The following is a 14,027-nucleotide window of genomic DNA, read 5'->3' as shown; positions in this document are numbered from 1 at the left end:
TGTGTGTGTGTGTGTGTGTGATTATCATCTGGACTAAAAGCTGCTTATAATGACATTGTAGTGTGATTAAAACTTGTTAATGTTAGATAAAGAGTTGGCATGGAGAAGACTTGAACCACTTTAATCTGTTTATATATTTTAAAAATCAATTAATGGTTAATTTTTCAAACCATCTGTTTCTCCTTCTTTGCTTCTCGTAGGGTAAAGATGGTTTGAATGGCTCCCCAGGAAAGCCAGGGCAAAAGGTGAGTCTGCTGTCCAGTGTTTTTTTTTTTGTTGTTGTCTTTTTTACTCAGCATCTTAGCATACAAATGTTATTACAGTGCTGTACATGAGTGATGAATATTCATGTTGTGTCTGTAGGGTGAAGATGGCATCATAGGACGACCAGGGTTTCCAGGATTGGAGGGACTTAAAGGGGCAGAGGTCAGTAAATGGGATATCTGAAAATTAATATTAAAGGTCCCATATTCTGCTTTTTCTGGTTTTATATGCTCTTTAGTGTGTTTTCCAAGTGTCCTGTGCATGTTTAGGCACATCTATTTGCAAAAATTCAATGTCCGAGGAAACACGGCTTCTCCTACGTCCTCCTGTTAGCTGCAGCATTAGCCGCATGTAACGCTCGGTTCTAGCCCCCCTCGATAAAAATGTGTCAGTGCGGCGTCATTGTCAGTATGAGATCACTGATCTAAGCCCATTGGCTCGTTGTGGTAAGCCCTGCAGCTCATGTTGAAATTTCCGAGACGCGTGCTGAGCAACTGACCAATAACGACAGAGCGGATCGGCAGACCAATCAGAGCAGACTTGGTCCACGTGGGGTCTAACAGTGGGGGCTCAACAGAGCGTAGCTGACGGACTCAGAGCGTAGAGGGAGCAAGGAGGAGCAGTACATGAAAACAGACACTTTTTTCGGACTTTAGCTATTGTGAACGTACAAAAGTAGGTAAATAGATTAAATATACGAACCCCAAAAAGGGCATAATATGGACTCTTTAAATATGTCATTAGAAGATTAACAGATTTGTTCTGACACTAATAGTGACTTTTAGTGAACAAAATAAATACAAATATGGTCTTGAGAGCTTATTACTGAATTTAGAAAAATTGAAAAAAGTGTTTTTACAAAAAAAAAGGGCAGAACAAACACCTAGCTGTGGGAGTGTCACCCACCTGGGGGAGGGGTTACTGCCCTTTGTGATGTCATGAAGGGAAAATCTAGACAGGCGTGGGACACACATTTGTGTTTGAAAAACATGGTGGTGTGTTTTGCATAATGTGTGACCTTTAAGGCTATCAGAGTTAATAAATAGTACTAATAACTGAATGTTTAACTTTGTGTTTGATCTTGGTTCTTCTACAGGGACAAAAAGGGAACAGAGGTGATCCAGGACTGAAGGTAAAATCACCCAGAGGTTGATATATGACGACCAAACTCACACATATACACACAGGATTGTACACGATTGACAAAACTTGAACTTTGTGCCACCTTTTACCAGAACATAAAAACGTTTCCACTTTTTTTTCTAGGGAGAGGCGGGACGGGATGGGAAAGGGCTACCTGGCCCTCCTGGACCACCTGGACCTCCAGGACCTATTATCAACCTGCAGGATGTAAGTAGTCTTTTAAAAGGATCCCAAAGGCTAAAAGTGTTTAGTTTTATTTACCAACCTGCTGAGGGATAAGAACTCACACACAAAAACAATCGTCTATCTTAGTCATATCATACTCGTTGTGATTGACTCACTCTGTGGGTTTGATTACACTGACAACTTTCTTGTTCTTTCTCTTAACCAGCTTCTGCTGAACGATACAGATGGTGCCTTCAATTTCTCAAGGATTTATGAAGCTCAGGGAGCCTCAGTGAGTATAAAACAGACCGAAAACATCAATCACACACAACAGATCATGGAAACAAAAATTGTGTTTGTCTAACTATTGTTGTGTAACAGTCATGCCCATCCAATTAATTCTGTCAGCTGTCAGGCTTTTCAAACAGATATAAGAGAGTGCACAAACATCAATATGACAACAAGTAGAGAATGATTTCCTAATCGAGTCCTTCATTTAGCCATGGAGTAATCCTCATATTCCTCTTTGTCTTCAGGGTCAAGGAGGTGACATCGGGTTGCCAGGAGTTCGAGGACCTCCAGGACTGAAAGTATGTTGATTAAGTGCTTTTGTGTTTTTAAGGGGGGCCATGGCTCAGAGGTAGAGTCGGTGGTCTCTCAACCTGAAGTTTGGCAGTTCAGTCCCCATGCTACATAGCTTGCAGCGCGTGAATTCGGGGTGAATAGTACTGATGGGAATGTGAATGTGACATGTAGTGCCAGCTCTTTGAGTGGTCAGAAGACGCTGTACAAATCCACTTACCGTTATTAACTAATTTTTCTACCCATGTGTAATTTTAGTGTGTACAGACAGTATTATAGAAGTGGAAATTGTAAACATGCATATTTCTCTGTAAACCTATATTTAGTTTATTTGTTAACTCGTGTGTGTTTGCAGGGTGAAAAAGGTGAGCCGGGATTTTTCATGGCAGCAGATGGATCCATGACGTCAGACCTGGCTGGTCCCAAAGGAAACAAGGTTATTATTTGTATTTTCATTCTATTGACTTTCAAATCCAGAACTTTATCCTCATACTCTTCTTTTTCATGCACGTAAATAACAGCTCTATTGTAAAACATAGCATGACTTTGCATTGAAGTGTATCAATCAATCAAAATGTGGTCTTTCTTTTCAGGGGGATATTGGTGTAGCCGGACCTGCAGGAATTCCTGTAAGTATCAGTTGTAGTTAAATCAAAACATTTGCAGGTTTTATTACTGCACTGACTGTTTATCCCCACTGCTGTGGTTATACACATGCATTTTAAAAGTACTGTCACTCATCTTTTGTTTGTTCCATACAGGGGCCAGTTGGACCGTCAGGACCCAAAGGAGAATTTGGTTTCCCTGGAAGACCTGTAAGCAACATGAGCTCACTGAACCAAACGGGCAAACTGACACTGACAGCTCTTTATGTTAATGGTGATCTTTAAAGATGCTGTGAGGAGTTTTTAGTTGGTTCTGAGACAGACTGAAAATAAATCTGGTGTCTCTTCATGGCCTATAAAAGCAAATGAGACCATCAGCAGCGAGATAGAGAGGATCGACTATTTCTACAAATTCATTTTGAATGCCTGAAACTTCTGCTGCGGTTGCAGCCTCGATGCTTATGGATGATTTCTCTCTGTGTAGGGTCGACCGGGTCAGAATGGACTAAAAGGAGAGAAAGGGGAATCTGCAGGCCAGCAGGTGAGTCAAAAAGAGCATGGAAGAAGACTACAGATGTAAAACAATACATATGAGAGATGCTAGTTTAGAATCTGTAAATGACACATGTAATAATTAAAAACTTTAATTTAAATTCTATTTAAGTTTAATAGAATTTCTTAAGCACTTTGTCCTCCTTTAGTTACTCCTTTTTGATTGCTTCACTCTGTTCTCTTTCTACCATTATTCAATTTGCTGTCTGGTTTTTAGGGACTTCCTGGTCCTCCCGGGCCACCAGGCCGCCCAGGACTCTTCAACTGCCCCAAAGGAGTAAGCACACACACGTTTGACTCCCTTCTCCTTACTCGTCAGGTGTGTTTTATTTGTCATGAGATAACTCTCCTCTCTCTTCTTCTGGTTTCTGAAGACCGTGTTCCCCGTACCTCCCAGACCCCACTGCAAAATGGGCGTAGGTTTCTGTTTATATCGACATACTGCTGATTAATTATGTCTAACTGAGTGTTTTTTGATTATATACTCATTAACTAACAACAGATGAACCCATACATGAATGACATCCTCCTGCTTTGACTTCATACTATATTATACCCTAATTGTCCTGACAGTGGCCTGAAGGTTTAACACAAAAAAAGACACATTAGCGCATGTGCCTGTGCCCTATAATACTGTTCTACCGCCTTTAGAATGAAGGCTGCGTCCTTGGTGTCGATCCATCTTGATTAAACCGAAGCTGCCTGCACAATCCTCCTAACCACGAACTCTTTAAATCTCTGTTTGTCTCACACATCCCTCTCCTCCTTTCCCTCTCCTTTGGGTCACAGTGCATGTCGTCTCTTTAACTCCTGGTACAAACTCACCTTCTATCACTCAGAACTGCTCGAGAATGACTCTCAGGTATTCCTGCTCGCTGCATTACCGGGCTGGAAAGGTGAAGGCTCATTGCCAAAACAGAAACGAGGTATCAGAAAACAAAACACACCCACAGAAGATCTGCATGTTTGCATGAGGACAAAGATATTAACAATAACAATAAGAGGGTTTCATATCTGCTCCTGAACTTTCCTTATTACCCTATGATAGATCTGTGTAGAAAATAACCATTTCTGGAGATCCATTTCTCAGTCTGATCAAAGATTGTGGTGCCTCTAGTGGCCTAAATAAGTATCACAGTAACAAACACACAGTAAATTGCTCACTGCTGTGGGAAAATGAGGCGCCTTACAAACCTCAAAAATAATATATTTATCAGTTCCTAGAGAGAGAAAAGAGCTGACTCATCACATGGATCATTAATGTCTTATTAATCTCACTCCACCATTTCTGATCAGACTCTGGAAATATTCTAAGTTTTGTTGTCCCATTTCTATCATCATTGTGATGTTTGTGCTTCTTTTCCAGCTTAATCCAGATGGAACCGTCGCAGCAGGTAGGATGGCTCCTTGATTATAAAACTTAAAGTCTGTTTTACCCGCTTTTATCACAACATTTCAATTTATACCAACAAAGAACTGTCTCATCAAAAACAAGCTCATCACCTACTTTAATATAGGTGGATGTATTCTAATCTCATCATCACAAGTTAAGAGTAAGGAGAAGTAATCCTCTTATTTTCTGTCTCCTAGGTAACTGTCAGACGGGAATAAAAGGAGACAAAGGAGAGAGAGGCCAGCCTGGACTACCAGCTCCACCAAGTGAGTCAAAACGTCTGAGTGAAATCAATGGACGGTAAAAATGATAGATGTTTAATAACGGGACATTATAAAACATCTTTAAATTATTTATTGAGGGAAGAAAATGTTATTCAATTAAAAGAAAGAAAGACAGGTAAGAAGAAAGACGCTGAGTGAAACTCGAGAGGGACTTTTTATCTTTGTGTTTTCTCTGCACTTTGAAACACTTTGTAATCACACTCCTGAGAATCAACCTGTACTTAAGACTTCCTTTAATGGTTGCAGTTAGTCATAAGTCGTCTGTTTCCTCTGTTGCAGACACATTCTTTCCCAGGGGAGGCTGGGTGAGTCTCATTTAAAAGTGCTTCTTTTAGATTTAGCTCGGGGACATCCCGCCTTTATGTTGCCTTTTGCACTCAGGTCTTATATTTTCTTTTGTCTTTTGCGTGTTAATGCAGGGAGCAGGAGGAGACCAGGGCGTTAAAGGAGAGAAGGGAGACAAAGGGGAAGCAGGGTTGTCTGGGCAACCAGGTTTCCCAGGGAGACCAGGACCAGTGGTGAGTTCAAGAATACATGGCGTCTTCTTTATGTCATTAAGGAACCAAGGCCATTATTGAATACTTCCTGATTTATTACAGGGACCAAAAGGAGAGTCAGTGCTCGGACCACAAGGCCCCCCTGGGGTGCCAGGTTCACCGGGTGTCCCAGGATATGGCAGACCAGGACCTGTTGGCCCTCCTGGACCACCAGGGCCTCCAGGACTGCCAGTGTCATCATCATCAGGATATGGCTCAGGTACAGTTCAGCAGTCAAACATATGTCACTCAATGATATATATGTTCTTGTAGATAATTAGATAAATCCACAAGCTTTAATGAGCTTCTTTAAAAAAAAGGTTTGACATCTTTTCTTAGCAGCGTTAACCTTTGCCGGCCCCCCCGGACCACAAGGACCTCCTGGACCACCTGGAGCTTCGGGCAGTGCAGCACCTGTAAGTGGACTTTTGTCCTCTGGTCATATTTTTTACACTACACATAAAACAAACCTTTGCCTGATCGATGACACTCCAGAGACTGTCCAAATCAAAACTACATCACACGAGATGTACATTTGTTTTGTCTTTGTTTTGTTTTTCCAGCTGAAAACCTTTTTGAGCCGTGAGATCATGATGCAGCACACGGTCAGAGACACAGAGGGGACTCTGGCGTACGTCACAGGGACAGGAAGTCTCTACCTCAAGGTCTCACAGGGATGGAAAGAGATACAGGTACTAACAGGGACTGCTTTCAGATATCTCACTTTTTCTAACTCCAAAATGAAGTTCATTGTATTTAAAACTAAACATAATTTCATACAAGCCCAAATGACCAGTGATGTCAGGATATTAAACAGAGTCTTTATAACAGCTGTTTGTGTTACATTAGAGCTGCATGAAGCTGCAGTGCACACAGACATGACCCAAACCATTAAACCATAACGTACATGTAGGTTAAAGTTTAACTAATCCAGCCAATAAAATGACGTGATAGCAGTTTAATGATTTTCTTTTTATTACTTGGCTCTGTTCATGGTCTGAAAATCATTAATGAGATGTTTTCATTGTGTTCAAAATCTGTCAATCCAATCCTGAACTCAAAATAATATTGGGACTGAAAAAGATCTGCTCATTTATTTACAAATTCAGAATCACACCCTTTTAATAATAAAATAAAATCTGATTACTGGACATTTTTTACATGGCGAACAAGATCAATTATAAATCAGTATTTGACACAAAGAGACTGAAAAGCCTTTTAGAGCATGACGTGGTTATACAAGTAAGAACAGATCATTTATTTGATCTTTTCATGAAGATTTATTTTGAATGTTTTGCTGTAAAATAAATAAGTTGTTGTGACGTTATTGGCCATTTCAGAACGTTGACTTTAATCTAACACTCTGAATATGAAGACAACATGGAGCCTAACAAATCCTCTGATTGTTTTTCTCATTCGAGACATTTCTGTGTTTTTTCTCTCCTGCAGCTTGGCAGTCTGATCCACATTTCCAATAACATTATCCCACAAGATGAGGTACTTCTCCCTCTTTTTATGTCTCTATGCTCAGTTGTTGTTGAATGATGTTCTATATATGCATTGATTACTCTTTAAACGTCACCTTTCCATGGTTCTTTTAGCCTCGAGCTGCGTATCAGATCAGAGGAGACACGTTGGAGAGAGTGCGTTCGGTTACAGAGCGGGTGAGTGTCAATTAGACTTTATTGTTAAAATAATAATAACTGGCTTTACATAAGCTGCTGAAATATTGAATATTCTGAATATTCTAGTAAAAGGGGATGCTTTGAAATATATTTTGTATCACATGCTTTGATAAAAAAAGTCAGATAATTAAATGTTAATAAGTTTTTTGCAACATTAATGTCATTGTTTTGTTCTTTTTTGGTCAAAAAGGCATGAAAATGTTATGTTCACCATTCTGACTGAAACATACATATCATCTCTTAAACTCAATAATCTAACAGGGATCATGTAGTACACTGAGGTTGAGAATCACTGTCCTGTTTTCTTCCCCTCTTCCAGATCAACCTGGTGGCTCTGAACCAGCCTCACTCGGGCGACATGATGGGCCTGGACACGGCCGACCGGATGTGTTACGAACAAGCCAAGGCGATGGGTCTACCTCCGAACTACCGAGCATTCATTTCCTCCCACAGGCAAGACCTGGTCCATGTGGTCTATCCCGGTTTCAGGGAAACTCTGCCAGTTACCAACCTCAGGGTGAGTCTAAAATGACAACTTCATTCTTTAACTTTACAACTTTATTCTCCTATGACTTTTTCAGTAATATAACAACTTTATTTTTTAAACAGTACAAACTTATTCTTTGAAAATTACAACTTTATTCTCTTCCAACTTATCTCTATAGTATCACAACTTATTTCTTATAATAGTACTACTTGATTTTCAGAGTATTACGACTTTATTCTTGTATTTTTATTATGATGTAAATCTCTTTTCTTCTTGAATGTGTCTTTTGTACTCCATTAGCTCCCCCGAAGTTTGTAGCATCAGTCCTCAATCTACACGTTTGTAAAGGATCCCTCTGGAAGCAAAGAACATCTGGTTGCTTCTAACGCTCTCTGTGTGTCTTCTTTCAGGGAGACATTATGTTCAGGAACTGGCGCTCAATTTTCAGTGGTGACGGAGGACCAATCAATTCCAGGATACCTATCTACTCCTTTGACGGCCGGGACGTTTTAGCCGACCCCTTCTGGTCTGTAAACTTTAATGACTTCATTTTCTTTCTGTTTATTTTGTATCTTTTTGCTGCTTATTTAAAAATATCTGTCATCTTTCTCTCAGGCCTCACAAGAACATCTGGCACGGCTCCACCAGCAGGGGTCTGCGGGTGTTGGACAAACACTGCGAGACGTGGCGGGCGGACCACATGTCTGTGATGGGCCAGTCATCGAGTCTGACCTCGGGCCTGCTCCTGGGTCAGCAGATCCGGAGCTGTTCCAACCAGTACATCGTTCTCTGCATCGAGACACACAAAAACCTTTAAAAACGCCGCTCATACCACTCTACCAAAGAAGCCACCACGGCCACCTTAAACGTTGAACACTCGGGGAACAGTTTGAGTGCTTTTTTTTATTAACAGAGGATGTTGACTTCAGCAGATCTTTGGTGCTTTGTGTAGCATTTTGTGATGTTTGTTTTAAACCAGAGGATTACATTTAACACCTTGTCTTTCAAGAGGATTTAAGGGCTTTTTTCTCTTCCATCTTCTGTGTTTGTTTTCTGGAGGAGCAAGAAGATTAAGAGGCAATTACAAACTCTTGACATCAGCCAAGTTATAATCTGGGAGTCTAAGCTAACGTGAGGATGATGCTCTTTGTGTTTTAAAGCTATCCAGAAGATTTCCCCTTATACTCGACCTGGTGGCACATAATTTAACATGCAACAGACAGGTCAGTCGATTTTGTAGCAGATGTGCTAATTTGCAAAAATGCTAACATCTCAAAGAGAATGTGGTAAATATTGTCTAACGTTAAAACGATAGCTGCAGCACCTTTCACCTGTTGGTTTAAGGCAGTCATTGCAACAAGAGACGTCTGTGTCATTTTAAAAGAACCAAATATGAAGTGACACAAATGGCTTCTTACACAAGGGTAGGTATCATTGACTGTACATGAGAAGTGGACGTAAACATTGGTTACCTTAACTGTTTTGGAACTACCGTTTTTAAAACCTGGAGTCTGGCATATTTGCTTTTCCCAAACTTGGTTGCTGGGGAAAGGAGCCAGAAATTAAGGATATTCATTGCTACGCCTACATCCTGATTGATAGGTTGCCATAGATGTAATCTGTAGATCAACCAATAGCCACACTATTAAGCATTTCTTGCTTAATTGTCCATTTTATTCTAGATGGGACCATATTTAACAAAAATGAACATCATTACAAACACTTGAAACTAGAGATCAAGGTCATAAATCTTTAAGTTAATGTTACTAAGGGAATCAATCAAAGAGGTATTTTCTCATTAAGTGGCAACCTCCAGTGGTGTTGAAAGGTGAAGCCAATGGGGATGTTCTACAGAAACTGCAGTTCCTTGACTGTCCACTTGAGGCTGGCTGCAAAAGCCCTGGAAGTCCAATTGACACCAGTGTTAAAATGCCGTTTTTTTTTTTTACAGCAGAAATAAACATGGTACAAAAAAAACGTCTGAAAATCTAACTTTACACACTGTACGAGATTATTAATACGCATCCATTTTTAGAATATCTAGGCTGAGAGTTATGCATATATTTGCATAGTAAGGGGAATGGACTGACTGTTTCTAGGTTAACTGAAAGTTAGTTGTAGATATCATTGCGAAAATGGCGACTACCATCTTTGAGCTCCAAAACTTCCCCTCAGAAACCAATGAGTGACGTCACTGAGACCACGTCCATGTTTCACACAGTCTATGTTTCTCATTGGATTATATTTAATCAGACCCCTTATTCGACTGATGGAGTCGCCCCCTGGTGGCCATTAGCAAGAATGCAGGTGTAATACACTTTTTGGCTTCACTTTTGTAAACCACAAGGCAACATCCACTTCTTATATACAGTCTATGATAAGAACCCCGGTGAGTAAGGGATTTCTTCGTATTGTCTTACTGTCTTTTTGTTGTCAATAGACTGACGATGCAGGGATTCGCAGCTGTCCTGAAACGTGGTCGATTTTACAAATGAAACATTTCCAAAGACTTATGTGATGGACGCATAACGTGCGACTTTCACTGTATTGTTTACAGAACAGAACGAGTTTCAACCGTTAAACAAGTTTACTCAATAGTCAAAGGTCATTTTGTTTCTATACTTTGAATAGTCCCGTAAACAACAGTGGGCCAAGCAGACAGCCAGTGTTGCCACCAAAGTCATTTTTGATGCACTGTACTTTATTTTTTTAATATTTTCTAGTTCTAACATTTTCATCCTTAAAGTGTTGTGTTGTAGTATTTTCAAACATCTTTGTGATCTCACTTCTTAGCAGTTCTTTCTCTCAAACGGCTATTTAATTTAAATCCAATGATTTATTTATACCGTCACAGCACATAACATGAAATCAGATGACAGAATTTAAGAATGTAATTTATCGTTTGTTGTTTGTCAGATGATTGTCTCTTCTCACTCTGTGCCTCTTTTCTATTCTTTGTACAGTTTTTATTTTATGTTACGTAAATAGATTTTTGAAGAATGTCGTCAAACATTTCCATCTAGTTTAAAAAATAAAGTTAAGAAACAAGTTACATATTTTCACTCTGAAAAATACATCCTAAGGGAAAAAGTGAGAGCACATGTTTTTGTATAAATATTGGTGCTTCGTTGAATAAAGTTTTCTCTTTTCGTATACTTCTCCTGTTTCTCATTTGAATGACCAATAGAATGAAATCTGATCCTTTGTTACAGAAGTCATACATTGTACTGGATGTGAAACGACACACTGAATGCCACTTTCCAAAAATAGCTCCTCAAACACATTTTCCCTTCCAAAGGTCACTTTTTCTGGAAGTTTTTTTTTCTGTCAGTGCCAAAAAGCATTCACCTTGTACTTGTATTAAAAAGTTACAGTACATGATAGAGTACAGATAGAGACGTTGAGTTCTTTCACTTTTCTTTAACTTACACATCTTTTTTGAGATTGTTTTTTTTTACATCAGAACAGATTTTTGAGTTTTTTTCGGCCACTTGGACATGAAGACTTTCAAGGTATTGTTCCTTAAAATGACAACACATTAAAAATATTCAATTATCTCTACTAATCCAAGAATATTGAATAATAATAAACCAAAGCCCTGCATGCGGTATAACCATAGATCTACTCTTGATGTGAAGGTCCTGTTTGCTCTTCTCCTGACTGCCGTAGCAGCTGAGGGTCAGTCTTTCCACCGAGGCAACTGCCCACAGCCGTCTGTCCAAGAGAACTTCAATGTTACACAGGTTAAATACTAACAGATCCATGCGGTGTTGCCTTTCTGACACTTTTGATATATAAGGGTATTTAGTTGAAATGAATGGGTTTTAGGTGTCATTAAAAATCACCTGCTCGCTGCTTATTGTGCCAGCATGCTCATTTATAATCATTGCACTTTTTCATTCCAGTACATGGGCACCTGGTATGAAGTAGAGAAGCTCCCGGCCATGTTTGAAAAAGGAAAATGTAACCAGGCTACATACAGTCTGCTGGATGACGGGACTGTCAAGGTTCGCAATGTAGAGCTGCTGTAAGGATCTAACTAACCCACTGCCTGAGTACAAAGGATGTTAGATTGTGGTCATAGCTGCTTAACATTGTAACCTGCATTGATATACAGTAAGTATGGAAGGAAGACATTTTCTTGCATTATCGTTTTCTGTTCATCACAGGCCTAATGGGAAGATAAGTTCAATTGAGGGTGTTGCCAAAGTTAAGAACTCGTCTCAACCTGCTATCCTGGATGTCAGCTTCTTTAGAGGTAAATATTCTCTGAGAAATATCTGATATGCTAATATCAGAAAAATAATAGATTTGCCCAACACTTTTCTGTGCTACCTGCGTCCAGGTGTTCCAGATGCTCCATACTGGGTTCTCTCCACAGACTACCACTCATATGCTCTGGTGTACTCTTGTTCTGATTACTTCGGCCTCTTTCACATCGACTTCGCCTGGATCTTGGCTCGCACTCGGGTGTTGACTGGGGACATTATCCTTCAGCTGCATGATAAGCTGGCTGCTGCTGGTGTAAAGGTTAACCACCTTACGGTCAGTGACCAGACAAGCTGTGATGTCATGACCTAAGTTATAGAAGTTTGAAAACTAGAACTATATCCGATAACTGTAACCATTTGATTTCTTCATGTCCTAAATCAGTAATAAAAAAGCATACTAACATCACACTGTTGACAAAAAAAAAGTCTGCTTATGGTGAAGTTAAATTTTAGTGCTTTATTCTCTCTGCTGTGTAATGTTCGTACACACAACATTAAAAGATGCAATCTTTCAATGATTCTATTTTAAAGGGGAGTTGTATATGGCGATTGTATACTTTATAAAATAAAATGTGTCTTGGAGTTGAATATTTTTGGGCTCAGAGATATTTTTTTGTAACATTAACACATACATACATAGGCTACATACATACATATTATATTATTTTTTATACTAAAATGTATTACTGTATTATCACTACTATACTATTTATTTTTACTACACCTGAAATGCATGTACTGCAATGCTAAAATGTCAAAAAAAATAAAAAAAAACCTCTTTTTGATAGTCAAACATACTTCTTCTTTCCAGCCTTGACTTTAGAGAAAATCGACTAGTAATGCAATTTCCTGTTAATGATGAATCATCACACGTAAAAAATAAAAATCTAGTTTCACTAAAAACAAATTCATTCCAGCGTATTTTTTTATTTTGAAGGAGGCATCCCGGAAGCTACTTGGACAAACAACATCCGTTGTACTGTGGAATTGTGCTTCTTTGTGAAAAAAACGAAAAAACTCTACTGTAGTGCTAACCTCGGAACTCGGAACTGGGATTGACGTCACACCCGAGTTAATGCCGCGTTCCGTTTACCTCGGAACTCAGAATTTCCTACTTCTCACTTCCGAGGTAAATGGAACGCAGCATAACCGCGGAACTCGGAATTTCCGACTTCCGACTTCCGAGGTTCGGCCGCGTTCCATTTACCTCGGAAATCGGAATTTCCGAGTTCCGAGTTCCAAGGTAAATGGAATGCGGCATTTACCTCGGATCTCGGAACTGGGAATGACGTCACACCTGAGTTAACTGCGTTCCTGTTGCAAGTCGGAAAAGCAACATGGACGCTTCCAGGAGTACCTTTATTTTGTTAGCTGATACCAGACGATAACAACACACTACGTGATAGTTTCTGACCGAAAATAACATGAAAACACCTCCACAGAGAGAACTTATACAATACCATCGATGTGATTGATTTAATTACACAAAAAGACTACTAAGCTGCTAATAAACTCAACGGTTACAGCTGAAACATCCATTTTGATGCACGTAGCAGCCATATTGGATCTGAACTCGGGCTACTGGTTTTTCTCCGAGTTTCCAAGTCGTAATTTCGACTTCAGGGGGTTTCCAGTTGACACTTCCGACCGGGAACTCGGAATTTCAGATTTCCGAGATCAACTTGAACACAGCATAATATCTTTTATTAAATTACGCTCCCAATAAAATCACCTTATTACGGAAGAGGATTAGGGCCACACATAAAAAAAAAATAGAGTTCTGACTTTATTCTCAGAATTCTGACTTTATTCTCAGAAGTCAGAATTCTGACTTTAAAGTCAGAACTACTATCCAACTCCAGTGGATAGTCACTGTGCAGGAGTGAATGTTATTCATTTTGCATTTCATAATTGTCTACACACTTCCTTCAATATTAATGCCAGCGGACTAATATCTTTCTTACATTTGTGTCCAATATGAATGATAATAAAATGCTTTGTAACGTTGTCAAAATACTGTTTTTTTTAACCTCATTTACCCTATCTCTGTTTACCTATAT

At 39.4% G+C, this 14,027-nt stretch overlaps 2 protein-coding genes across 2 annotated transcripts in view; both read left to right on the top strand.

The window, feature by feature from the left end:
• LOC132993949 (collagen alpha-1(XVIII) chain-like) overlaps positions 1-10,849 on the top strand; it is a 56,748-nt gene extending 45,899 nt beyond the window's left edge. Inside the window, exons 20-43 of the mRNA XM_061063950.1 lie at positions 201-245; positions 364-426; positions 1,361-1,396; positions 1,531-1,614; positions 1,799-1,864; positions 2,109-2,162; positions 2,510-2,590; positions 2,748-2,783; positions 2,916-2,969; positions 3,244-3,300; positions 3,529-3,588; positions 3,686-3,727; positions 4,678-4,705; positions 4,902-4,970; positions 5,268-5,293; positions 5,408-5,506; positions 5,588-5,744; positions 5,864-5,940; positions 6,088-6,216; positions 6,974-7,021; positions 7,126-7,188; positions 7,529-7,726; positions 8,107-8,222; positions 8,312-10,849. Coding sequence (XP_060919933.1) covers positions 201-245; positions 364-426; positions 1,361-1,396; positions 1,531-1,614; positions 1,799-1,864; positions 2,109-2,162; positions 2,510-2,590; positions 2,748-2,783; positions 2,916-2,969; positions 3,244-3,300; positions 3,529-3,588; positions 3,686-3,727; positions 4,678-4,705; positions 4,902-4,970; positions 5,268-5,293; positions 5,408-5,506; positions 5,588-5,744; positions 5,864-5,940; positions 6,088-6,216; positions 6,974-7,021; positions 7,126-7,188; positions 7,529-7,726; positions 8,107-8,222; positions 8,312-8,513 — 1,890 coding nt within the window. The 3' untranslated portion in view covers positions 8,514-10,849. The remainder of the gene's footprint in view (positions 1-200; positions 246-363; positions 427-1,360; positions 1,397-1,530; positions 1,615-1,798; positions 1,865-2,108; positions 2,163-2,509; positions 2,591-2,747; positions 2,784-2,915; positions 2,970-3,243; positions 3,301-3,528; positions 3,589-3,685; positions 3,728-4,677; positions 4,706-4,901; positions 4,971-5,267; positions 5,294-5,407; positions 5,507-5,587; positions 5,745-5,863; positions 5,941-6,087; positions 6,217-6,973; positions 7,022-7,125; positions 7,189-7,528; positions 7,727-8,106; positions 8,223-8,311) is intronic.
• A 470-nt stretch (positions 10,850-11,319) lies between these two features.
• On the top strand, positions 11,320-12,555 carry LOC132994153 (apolipoprotein D-like). The gene is made up of 4 exons (XM_061064334.1): positions 11,320-11,439; positions 11,602-11,723; positions 11,866-11,954; positions 12,042-12,555. Exons 2-4 carry the CDS (start codon positions 11,605-11,607, stop codon positions 12,275-12,277), a joined length of 444 nt encoding a protein of 147 aa, XP_060920317.1. The 5' UTR covers positions 11,320-11,439; positions 11,602-11,604; the 3' UTR covers positions 12,278-12,555.
• Positions 12,556-14,027: the final 1,472 nt, after the last annotated feature.

This window comes from Labrus mixtus, chromosome 19 (genome assembly GCF_963584025.1).
Source record: "Labrus mixtus chromosome 19, fLabMix1.1, whole genome shotgun sequence".
NCBI lineage: Eukaryota > Metazoa > Chordata > Actinopteri > Labriformes > Labridae > Labrus > Labrus mixtus.
The sequence above is the reverse complement of the archived record's forward strand: the minus strand, read 5'-3'. Positions and strand labels throughout refer to the sequence as shown.